General features: G+C 52.6%; 1 protein-coding gene across 1 annotated transcript; it reads left to right on the forward strand.

Annotated features, from left to right (window-relative positions):
• Nucleotides 1-330: 330 nt before the first annotated feature.
• Nucleotides 331-11,194, forward strand: ETH_00020665 (uncharacterized protein; the record flags this gene model as incomplete). The annotated part of the gene is made up of 7 exons (XM_013377681.1): nucleotides 331-663; nucleotides 822-1,316; nucleotides 1,722-2,029; nucleotides 2,351-2,426; nucleotides 3,099-3,167; nucleotides 3,738-3,854; nucleotides 4,202-11,194. The coding sequence occupies 7 exons, from the start codon at nucleotides 331-333 to the stop codon at nucleotides 11,192-11,194; spliced, it is 8,391 nt and encodes a 2,796-aa protein (XP_013233135.1).
• Between the last annotated feature and the right edge of the window lie 563 nt (nucleotides 11,195-11,757).

Below are 11,757 nucleotides of genomic sequence, written 5' to 3' on the forward strand. Positions count from 1 at the left end.
ATATTCTACATACTGCACAAAGAGAACCCCCAGCCTATCTTTTCTCTTATCTCCCTTGGTACGTTCATCTACAGAATAGAGCATGATTCATTTCTGTAGGCATTCGTTCGAGTATTAGCCATAACAGGCAATGACTTACTCGTCGTGCCTCTCGTGGGTGGCCGTCAGAGCAACAGCTTTGATTTGCAACAGCAGCGGCAATGTCCTTCAGCATGGCTGAGGCTTTCGCAGATACATGGAGAGGTAGCTACGCGTGAAGTGTCCCACCAATGTGGAATACAATAGAGCGGCTCCTGAACTCAGTCTCTCCATACACCGCTGACACGGCCCATGAATCCCGTTGCCTCGACGGGTACCCAGCCCCGTGGGGTCTCTGCAATCCCTGCAATTTCCCCAGAAGCACTCGGATTTCCCCCTGCAAGTCCCTGGGCACTCAACCAGTATGGCGCAGGGTCTCCCGGGACTGCTGGGTGCAGTTGTGCAGCACCTGCATCAGCGACGTTTGCCGTAGATCCTGTCCAGCCGTGGACAATGGGTCTGCGGCTGCATCGCTCTCAAGTAAAAGCTTTACAGCCTTTGGGCCCACCTACCAGCTGCGTCCCTCCAGAGGCCCTCAGTCGCGGCTTGTTGCCGGACCCCAAGCAAGAGCCAAGCCTCCTTAAGGTGCCCTTAGGCTGCTGAAGCCTGTGTCTGTTTAATGTCTTATCTTTGCTTTTTGGGAGAGTTTATTTACTTCACAGTTTGTTGCCTTCAGCTCAGTCAACTCAGCTGCAGCTGCATGTAGTGTCGCTGTCTTGTATGTGTTGACTCATTTATTGCAGAGATTTTATCGCATCCACCACTATTTAGGAACATCCAGCCCTGCGCTTACTTTTCTCGGGTTGCCTCAAGGCTTACCACAAACAGTGGCAGCCCTGCGTCGTCCTCTCCCTCATGGCACGACCCAGGCGTGTGCCCCTGTGATCCATTCCCTCTACCGATGTGAAAGCTCGTCGGATATCCACGAGGCTCAAAAGGTTACCCATCAAGAGGCATCTAAAAGCATGCCTAGGGAAGAAAGATTGAGTAACGTTGGTGTGGCGTCAGCTACTCAAATGCTGCAGGTGCAACACGGCGGCAACAATCCGCAGCTGACCCGAGGAGTCTGCGAAAGTTCTCCATCAAAAGGCAGTAACAGACGAACTGAAGCGGATGGGCCTTACCGGGGCCCGTCAACTATAACAGAGGAGCCCAAAGGCCGCCAGGAAACCCCTGTGGAGTTAAAGTGGCTGGAAGGACCAGAAGTGGATTGGTATAAAAGAGAGCTTTTAAAAAAAGTGGGGAACACATCTGGGCAGTGCTGACGGACAGGCAGGAATGTTCAGAGAAAGGGGTGGATGTGAACGCAGGCGTTACGGCGCCGGTTGCTATCTGCATGTAGTGCATTACAGTTGTCTCGCACTGTTGCACCAGCGCGTTCTTTCCATTGCTTTTTCTTTTTGCTTGTATACAGCTGTCCATTTGTACTCATCTGTTTGTTTCTTCTCACGCTCTAACTTTTCTCTTTTCCATGTTTCCTTGACGATTCGTTTGTGTCAGTGTGTTGTGTCCATTCATGTAGCCGTGTGACTCCACTGACCTGTCGCTTATACGCTTTTCATACTACTTCACTATTTGGAACGTGTACGTTTTCTCAGTGTAGCCTGTGCTTACATATTATCTGTATTTGTGCTGTGCATCAGTTGAACGCCCATCGGCAGAAAGCAGCAGCGAAGGTTCGTCTCATAGAACGAGCATGGTTACGGCACAAAGCTAAGAAGCAGCAGCGGCAACAAGCTCTCCTGACGGCTGAGCGTCTAAGTTACCGCACGCAACGCAATGACTGCATGAGCCGCACAGCTGCACGGTTGGGAATAAGCCCCCTGGTGGCCGAAGCCTTTACAGAAGCCAACGCAGAGTTGACGCTTCCCAAGGCTAACACAGACGCAGAAGTTAGAGGGGAAAGCAGCCCAGTCGCAGTCGAGGCAGTTGCAAAGGCCCTACAGACCTGGTATGCCTTAAGAGAGCAATTGGAGAACTGAAAGCAAGCTGATGACTCCGTGGAACTATATGCGAGAGAGCGATTTAGCGATTGTTGCATTTGCCTTAAATTATGCAGCACTGTGCTGCGAAGGCTGCAGTTAGTTTGCGTCGATTTCAGCTGCAGTAATAGCCTCAGCGGCACTACAGTGAATTCTTCGGCTTTTGTAAAATGAGCGAGCGGTGCTATGGAGTATGATTGAAGCCATCAGTGGACTTCTGCAGTACTTTCGTTCCATGTCTGTTGAGCCCTAACTCTTCGCGGCTTACCCGATCTGTCTGCTTTCATCAGGAAGCAGGAAAGACCCCAACTTAAGGAAATGCTTAGGAGAGAAAGAGAAAACAGGGACAAGAAAATTTTTCTCGAGGTAATGGCTGCAATCGCGCATCAAGCCCACTTTATTCCTGTGTGTGAGAGTGTGTAGCCCGTCGCACGTGTAATTGGGCGTATATGTGAAGAGTACAGACATATTTGCATGCATAGAGATACATTGGTGCGGGTAATGCAGCTTTACATTTGTGAGTAGGTAGATACATGTATACGCGCACGGTTTTGAATCGCTTGACCGCGAGTGTCTGTGTGCTTAAAAACAGTCCATGCACAAGCACCCTGTTTATAGTCTTCGCTTTCGCCCGTATATTTTTACAGGAAAGCATATATGTATATGTACGCTTTAGGTGCGTGCATGTGGGCACATGAATGAGTACCTGAAGGTGTATGCACGGGCTTAAGTTTATTTGCAAATTTATGCGCACGAACATGCGCATGTTAGTTGCACTGTGTACAGATAAGAATGCAGATTGCATAGATTCATCTTCTCACAAGTAACAGTACTGGTTCTTTCTGTTTGTCAAATGGTTCATGCCATGGTGCAAACTACGGCATGACAGACGCACGCATGCGTGCACATTAATGTGCTCATGTGCATGTGCGCGAATCAGTGGGTGCCGTGTTCCACTCTCTGCCTGCTTGCAATGTTCACATTTATGTCTTTCTTGTATTTTCATTTGCTGTGCTTCTTCTTCTCGTTACCATACAGAACTTCGCAGCAGCGAAAATCCAAGCTCACTACCGAGGCCACAGAGCAAGGCAGAGCATAGCCCTGAGAGTCAGTCCATTTTGTCCATATCCACATTGTTGCCCCATACGCTGATGCAGCCTTTGGTGCTCAAGTAGCCACTGACCAATGCCATGTTGTCCCGATCCCCAAACTGTCTGGGTTTACTGAACAGCTAGCTACAAGCTCACAGGGCCGAAGAGGAGCTCCCAGCTACCTGGTAGTAATAACAACAATCATGCAACTAGCTTGCAGCGAATTTATTAAAAAATTGAAAGCCGCGTCTGACTTACTTGCAGGTGACTAATAATGGTGACCTCAAGAGGTTGTTATTTTCTCCATTGGAGCAAATAAAGCGTTCTGGGGAGTGTTGGTGGAAACGGACAAAAGATATGAATAATGCAACATACTGGGAGCTTGTACTAGATGTACGGAAATACTGTTGCTTTTTTCCTCAAGTTATTTTCGTTGCTCATAAATGGACTCATCACAGTTGGGTAGCATTTGTCTGCTAACCAAGACTTTTGTCATTTCGTATAGGCCCTAGTGGCTTTTTTGGTCCACCTTTTCTGCACCGTTGCATCTCCTTTGCTCTCACTTTTGTTCTTCTCATCATCTCAGCTGAAGGTCCAAGCAATAGCTGAGCCAGTGAAAGCCCCAGAAGCCTGTACGCTGCTTTGTAAGGAGGCCGCACTCGTGGCGGAAAAACTCGAAGGAGCTCTCAAGGATCCTTACCAGGTACGCTGAAAGTCGCGCCCTGTGCAATTTGCAAATGCTGTGTGCAGCAAAGAGCAATAACAACGAGCAATAACTGCTTCGGCATACGCTGCTGCTCCTGAAACTGCCGCCTTTGTTCGTTGCAATGGCAAATCAGATTCACTAGCTACTATTTTTCTGCTGTTGATCTTGTCCTGAGCGCACAACTATGTTCCAGCCCCTGATATTGCTTGTGTACCACGTTTTCTCTCAGTTGTTCACTATCCAACCCCGTGTTTCTGTTTGGCTGATGTTTCCTCCTTGTCCCACTTCATTCTTAAACGAATGCATTGCGTTTGTTCGCCCCCTGTGTTTGTGTTTTGGCACAGCCCTTTGACGCCTCTGCCTCTCTGATCCCTGTAGTCCGTGCCCAGCGGCCCTCCAAAGCTTCCCATACACGGCAGCCCCATATCAGCAGCTCAAAACGAGGGAAAGCAGGCGCTCCTGGTTCTGTGGAGCCAAACCAGCAGCCTCAACCTGAACCTGAACCTCAAAGCGAGGCCGCTACCCTTTCTCTTCAAGAGGCTGCGCGTAGGCACAAGGAACTCCGACAGAATCAGAAACATGCCCAGCCCTCAACGAAAGACATCGACGCCTCTGGAATGCCACCACCAACTTCAACGACGGCAGCTTTGACAGGAAGCATAACATCGCAGAACACAAGGGCAGCTATTGATGAGCTCCCCAAGGGCATCTGCCGAGAGGGCCTACTTCGGGGATATACGGCGACCCCGGAAGACGTGATTGCATTTCGTGCCTCCGCCCTGGCCGTGAGAGCCTTGGGGCCGTTTGATTTGCGGAAGGCCTACCCTGAATACCCAGGCAGAGCTCATCGAAACGGGCATAGTGAAGGCGTCTCTGAGCAGAGAGCGAGAAAGTCTCCAAGGAGACCCAGAGAGAGGACCAAGACGGAGTCCCGACTCCGCAGCCAATGCCACAGCCACAGCCATAGCCACAACATCGATAGACGCAGGCGCAGCAGTAGCATCAGCAGTAGCATCAGCAGCAGCAGCCACAATAGTAGCAGCGGCAGCAGCAGCAGTGGGAACAACAGCAGCAGTCGAAAGAAGAGCAGACATAGCCGCCGCAAACATAGCCGCAGCCACAGCCGCGGTAGTAGCTCCAGCAGCTGCAGACGCAGCACGCGGAGCCATCATCATCACCAACGCCACCACCACCGTCACCATGGCAGTATAGCCTCTCCGGCAGCGTTGAAAGAGAGACGCCTTAATTTTACGCGAGCCTGCGTTTTGAAAGTGACTCGGGATGTGGAGCAAGGGTCTGCACCAAGTGCTGCTGCTAACCTGTGGGATTTGCGGGTTTTTGAGGCGGATTCCCCGGCCTCAAGCTTTCCTGAAGACCAGAGTGAGGAGTGCGTTCAACTGCCAAGCAAGCTTGAAGGTAGCGCTATTCCTACGCGCCAAAAGCAACTTTCTGCAAGCCGGCGCGCCGCCTCGATCAAATTCGACACAAATGGAACTCGGCAGCTCGCTATCCTGGGAAGTGGTACTTCGCTTCCACTATTAGCGTCCACTGCAGACGCGATGATTTCAGCTGATGGAAATGCATCGACACTGCAGCAGAAGAGAAAACAACAACAGCTAAGCCAGGAGCAAATTGCAGGTATTCCAGAGGTTTTGGACTCGGCGCCTATTAAATTGTCGCCACCGAGCAAGGACAGCAGCGACAGCAGTCCGTGTGACGTGGCGGGTGCTGGAGTTGCTGCTTTTCCACGTGTGCAGTCGCATGCTTCAAGTATTGCCCAAAAAAATCAGCGTGAACTGTTGGCGACCTTGGGAGAGAAGGAAAAAGAACAGAGAGAAAGGAGACTCAAACAGCGGCGCTCAGCATCACCTTCCGTCTCCGTATCAAGGCAGACGCCGACAGAGCAGCAAACAGAAAGAGGAGACGCAAAACAAATACAGGCCAAAATGGCCCGAGCAGCGCATTGGAAAGGGGTAGACTTGGATGCGGTCAGCAGAGCCATATTAAACTCATCATTAAGAGCAAACGCCTCCGATCACCAGGCGCCAGAAACAGAAACGGCATCAGAAGCAGCAACGACGACAAAGGCTGCAGCAGCAGTAAAAGTGCCAGCAGCTGCAGCGAATCTGATCAATTCTAATGTGGCTACCCGCTGTAAAACGAAGCCTCTAGAGAGGCACAATCACGCCGAAAAGCCCTCTGGTGTTTCTCCAGGTCGCCATGCACCAGATTTACTGGTGGCCTCTCAAATTCGCGGTCGCGAGCTGGAACTGCCAACGATCACACCAGAACTGGCAGACTCCAAGCGCTTGGAGCACCAGTCTGCCCCTGTGTCCATAACTTTTCCTGGATCTAGCTCATATCCTGGTCCTTTGTCAGTGTCTGCCTCCATGTCTTTCCCTGCCTCTGCTAGTGCGTCATGCCGAGTCGCCAGAGCGCACCCAGAGGACTGTCATGCTGAGCGCGACGACCAAACCAATGCAGACAAAGGGATCAGCGGAAAATCGGGCCTTAGAGCGGAAGGCAGCGCCTCTCCAGACGAAGTAGTGTGGCATTCCGGAACTCCCCAGCCGGAGGTCACAGCGACGCCTGCAATACATGTTCCAGCTGCAGCAACCGATGCCGCTGAAACAAAGCTGAGACAGCCAAGACCACAGTTGCCAGCAGCGTATGCTGATGGGGCAGATGATGCTCTTCCCTGTGGACAGGCACAGGCTGCTCAGGAAGCTGCCACCCACATGCGAGCTCAGCAGAGGACGCTGCTGGCAATTCTACGTGAGAAAGAATTGGAGAGAAGGGAGAAGCGAGTAAGGCAGCTTCACTCAGCTTCAGCGTTAGTCTCAGCTTCTACGTCCAGACGAACTGCGGCAGAGGAGCACGCACCGCATGAAGCCAGAGAGACACGGGTTGTCCAGAGCAGCGGAGTGGACTTGGAGGCAGTTAGCACGGCTCTCGTAGCGTCAATGGAAGCTGAAAAAAATACTCAGTCCGGGGCACCATCGGAAGCAAGCTCAGCACCAGAAAAAGTAGGCATCCGAGTTGAATCGCTTCAATCTGATGTTGGTAACAGCCACACAAACGTACAGGAAACACAACAAGGACGCAGCAGTGCAGATGCGGGCTACTTTGCTGGAGCCGCCGAAGCCAGCGACCGTGCAGCAGCTTTACTGATGATGAGGCGAATCTGCATTCGACAGCGAGAGGTACTGGCGTCCACCACAGACGCAGCAGAGGCACAGCTTGAGAGCAGGCTCAGAGAGCACCTTTCTCCCTCTGCGTCTGCCACCATATCTATTCCTGTTTCCCCCCTTCCAGCAAACACTGTGGCAGCCTCTGCTCCAAGCCAAGGTGCCCCAATGGAACAAAAGGCAATATTTGGCTGCAAAGAGCACAACGAAGCCAAGACAAGACGCAGTGGAAAAGAGCCAGGCTCAAATGCGGCGAGGAGAGCTCTTCCGCCTGCAGCCAAGGCGAGGCGCAATTCACTGGAACAGAGCTGCACCTCAGAAAGGATATGTGGCATGCAGAAGAGCCCTGGCAATGCTGAAACCGAGCTTCAAGGGCCGACAGCCAACCAACAGGAGGTAGAAACAGACGACGGCGAAGAAGAGATTCACCCTGTAGAAAAAACAGATGAAGCTTCTAAAGAAGCAGCAATTCACGTTAGAGGACAGCAACGAGAATTGCTGGCAGCCCTGAAGGAAAGAGAAATGGAGCAGAGGAAGGAGCGACTTAGGAAGCGTCAGTCTGGCTCAGCCACCGTGTCAAGACAGACAGCGACAGAGCAGCACACACCCCTGGAAAGCGAAAGACAAATACATCCCGCAAGGCTGATGCAGAGGGGTGGAGTGGATTTGGAAGCTGTTAGCAAAGCCCTCCTAGAGCCCTCACAAACCAATATCGAGCACAAGGAAGGTGCTCAAGTTGGCGACAACGGGCTGTTGAGCCCAATCGTGAGCGAGTCGCAAGGAAAAAAGGCTGCCGCTGCAGTGAATAATGTCTGCGAAACACGCCAGAAAGTTGCAGAAGGTGGCGGCTCCACTGAAGCTTTGGAAGGTGCTTCATGTCCTGCCATTTTGCGCTGCTTGGCGCAGCATAAAGAAAGGGCTGCAGGCGTTGCGGCGCTCGCGGAGGCTGCTAGAGTAGAAAGCTTACGACGGCGGCGGCTGTCTGCCTCTTCGTCCCCTTGGCACTCGGACCCAAACACATCAGTGCCACCAACTCCTAAGGAATGTTCACCCGTAGACGGCTTGGAGATTATTGTGGGTGCAGAGCTATCACAGAAGGACACTCACGACAAATGCCTTCTCCCTATGTCTCACGCAGTCCTGATCAGCCCAGCACTGGGGAAGAGGCCAACCAGCTCAGCACAAATTCAGACAGACTACAGGGCGGGGAGCAAGGGGATAGGAGAGGAAACAAACGAAGACGACGACGCCACTATTGGCAACACAGCAGCAGTCCCTCTACCATGTGCATCACATGCTGCCTTGAAAATCCGTGATCACCAGCGAGAGCTGCTAAGAACCATTGCGGAAGCAACAGAAGCACAACATGAGAAAAGACTAATGGCGCACAGTACAGGGTGGCGCTCTGTTTCTCTGTCCAGGCAGCACGCAACGGAGCAGCATACGCCTTTTGAAAGCAGCGCCAAGGACGCATCAGCCAGCCAGGCGATGCGCAAGGGAGTGGATTTGGAGGCCGTGCGGAATGCTCTCCTCCAACAGACACAAGGGCTAGGCGAACAAGCTTCTCCAAGCATCAGCGTCGCGGGCATAACAGCCCCTAGGAATGTTTCGCACGGGGACTGCAACGACTTAAGCAAACAGCAAGAAACCGCAGATCACGGGATAGAGGAGAGTCCTCAAGAGCCATGGAAGCCTGTTGCGGAAGCTGCAAAGCACATCAGAGGGCAGCATACAGTGCTCTTGGCTACCTTATGGAAGAGAGAAAAGGAGCAGAGGCAAGAAAGGATTAGGCACCGCAGCTCACCCTCAGCTTCTGAGTCGGTGTCGAGGCAGGCAACGACTGAGCAGGGCAGCCCACGGTACCAAGTGGGTCAAGCGCAAAGAGGTCAGGGAAGGACAAGGCGGAGTGGCGAGACAGACTTGCATCAGGTAAGGAGGATATCGCAAGCCCACCTTGAAGCAAGATCCGAAGTCCCTGCTGATCGAACAGCAGCGGCAGGTGCAAGCCATGCCATGGCAGGAGAGCAAAGTGAAGCAATCCCCGCGGGAATGGAAATACCAGCGAGCAGTGCGTATAAGCTAGAGTGTGCTCAGACGATCCAACCGGAGAGGGGAATGACAAGTAAGCAGTATGACGAGACTCATGATAATTTACCGACGGCAGAAGAGTTTGGGGACGCGGAAGGGGCGAAGAGGAGCACTGCAGAACACGTGTCTGGTGAGCACACGTTCAGACCGCCTTTTGCGGCTCAAGCCTTTTCCAGAAATGCAGCAGATGAGGCAGTGAAAGAACACAGCGGCCACCGTAACGCAGATGAGGTGCCTGAGGCTACCGCGGAAGTGCACAAGCCGACCCACACTCCTGTTTGGGGCTCGAGTGCTGCTACTTCCAGCTCGGGAAAGAGTAGCATAGCGTCATCCTCGGACTCGGGAAACTCAGATTTGATCTCCGCGACTGACACGGGAAGGGGTGTAAGTGGAGGGAGGACTGCAAGGGGGACCAAAAGAGGCGAAGAGACTAACGAGGCTTGGCTGAGTCAGCAAGAGGCCCTTGTCAGAGCTTTGCATCGCCACGCAGCTGCGCGAGTTATACAGCATGCTTGGCGCCGACGGCGTTTGACCGCTTTGTTTGATTCAGTGGTAAAGTTGATACGGAGAAAAGCACAGAGCCCTGTCGCGCGGCGCTCCGCATCCCCATGCCGTCCTGTCGCCTTCAGTGATAGGGCAGTAGACATCCTGGAGCGTACTCGAGAGCTCTCCCCAACGTGGTCCAAAAGCGCACATGCGAACAAAAATGCCATGGAGGGCTACACATTAACAACAGCTCCGCAGCAGTTCGTGCCTGTTGTCATCGAGCCGCCTTCAGCTGTGGTGTTGTTCAAAGGTAGCCGAAGAGGCAGCAACTCGCGGCGCCCCAGTGACAGCAGCAAACCACAAGAGCACCATCAGCAACAGCTACGACAGAGAACAACAGGCTCTATCGCGGACGTCCCCCTTCCGCTGTCGGACTCAGGCTCGCAGGGCTCGTCAACCTCTGAAGGCCTGCCGGCAATCGTATTAAAATTCGCGAGCCAGAGTCCCTCCCTATCAGAGGAAGAGGAAGACAGTGATAGCAGCAGCCATGTGTCAAGCCGGCGGGATTCTAGTGACTTCTCAGATGACGCACTGAGCGAGCCTCTTGGCAGTGAAGCCTCCAGTGAAGGTCACGAAGACGAAGTCGACAAACAAAAACGCCTGCGCCGCATCATGAGGGAGGGACTGGACTCGAAGATGAGGTCCACCTTGGCTGGCAGCCACGTACTCCTTCCAAGGAACTGGCGGCTGGGTGGTCGCGGGTCGAGCACCTCTCCAGTCCCAGACACGGCTAGGTCGGTTGCCTTTAATGCTGACCCCAGTAACAGCGCACATTCAAGCTTGTTAACGGAATCTCAAGGCCGGAGGGACGGGCCTGATGCAAGACCGCGAACTCATTCTGGATTTGATGCGGGCCGAGGATCAGGGCTGCTCATGCAAAAGGCACAAGGAAGGTATCAGAGACAACGTGCAGCGGGCCATAAAAGTCAGAAAAGGTGCAATTCCTTCCTGTACCCCGAATGGCCGAAGGACAGAACTGACGCCGTTCTTGAACACGATGAGCCTTTTGCAGACTCTATGCACCAACCGACAACAAGAATATTGGGAACCTCTTCAGAATCCAAAATCGATAGTGACCAAGCCGCAGGATTTCCAGCGGGAGCAGCAGCTGCATTGGAGGAGAGGGCTAGCACCCCTGCAAAGAACGTGGAAGGCTTAGATAGAGTGGCCAGCGGGTCTGAGACTGAGCTGCCATCCCAGAAATTCGTAGAGGAGGGCACGTGGCATTCTAAGGCCAATGTAATCGACAGTACGCAGCAGAGCTCGCTATTCGGGTCGTCTTCTCCCACTGGCTGCACAAATTGCAAACACCGTCGCTGCTTCTGCTGCTTTATGGCGCAGCAGACTCACTGCGACGACACCACACATGTGGCAGACCCCTTGCCAAGAAGCCCACGGAAAGACTCCCCTAGACTATTTAGTGACCCCCCTTTTCTTGTTCCCAAGCAAAGCTCGGTTGCAGTGCATGGCGCGCTGGGAAGGCGCGTGCCAGCAGGGGAACCCAAAAGACCCTGATATATGCTGTTCTATACAGGCCTGTTCTCTCCAGTTCATGTTTAATGTTTCTTGATTCCATTTTCTTTCCCACAGTAGGGTGCCAGAGGGCAACGCCAGTGCCCGGCGCCGTGTACGTTGTTAACCATGGAAAGGCCATGGCACAATATTTAGCAGCCCTTTGGAAATGTTTCGAGAAGCCGGAAATTCCTGTTACTTCTTCATATTTTTTCAAACAAACTTCCAGTATAACTAGAGTATCGCAATATTGAGCGAAGGCAAGAAGGAGGGAGGCCAGCATGGCATTTCCGAATAACAGCTCATTCGCCGAGAGTGTATCCCTTTCAGTTAAAGAAGCAGAGATATTATGTGAAGCGTACGCGGCTTTTTAAGGCTGTAGCTGCCCAAGATGAATGGTACATTGCCCTCCCCACTTTGCTGAAGTGCTGCCAGCAATTGGAAGGGAAGGCTTCCCGTCGAGCACCACCCCATTAGAGCTCCTCAGTGATGTGCAATTTGTAATTCTAAGAAACTGCCGAAATAAAATCATATGATTCACAAGGCGTACAGAGCTCAATGCGTGG

The sequence above is a fragment of the Eimeria tenella genome, genomic scaffold (genome assembly GCF_000499545.2).
Source record: "Eimeria tenella Houghton genomic scaffold, Eth_scaff6, whole genome shotgun sequence".
NCBI classification, from domain to species: domain Eukaryota; phylum Apicomplexa; class Conoidasida; order Eucoccidiorida; family Eimeriidae; genus Eimeria; species Eimeria tenella.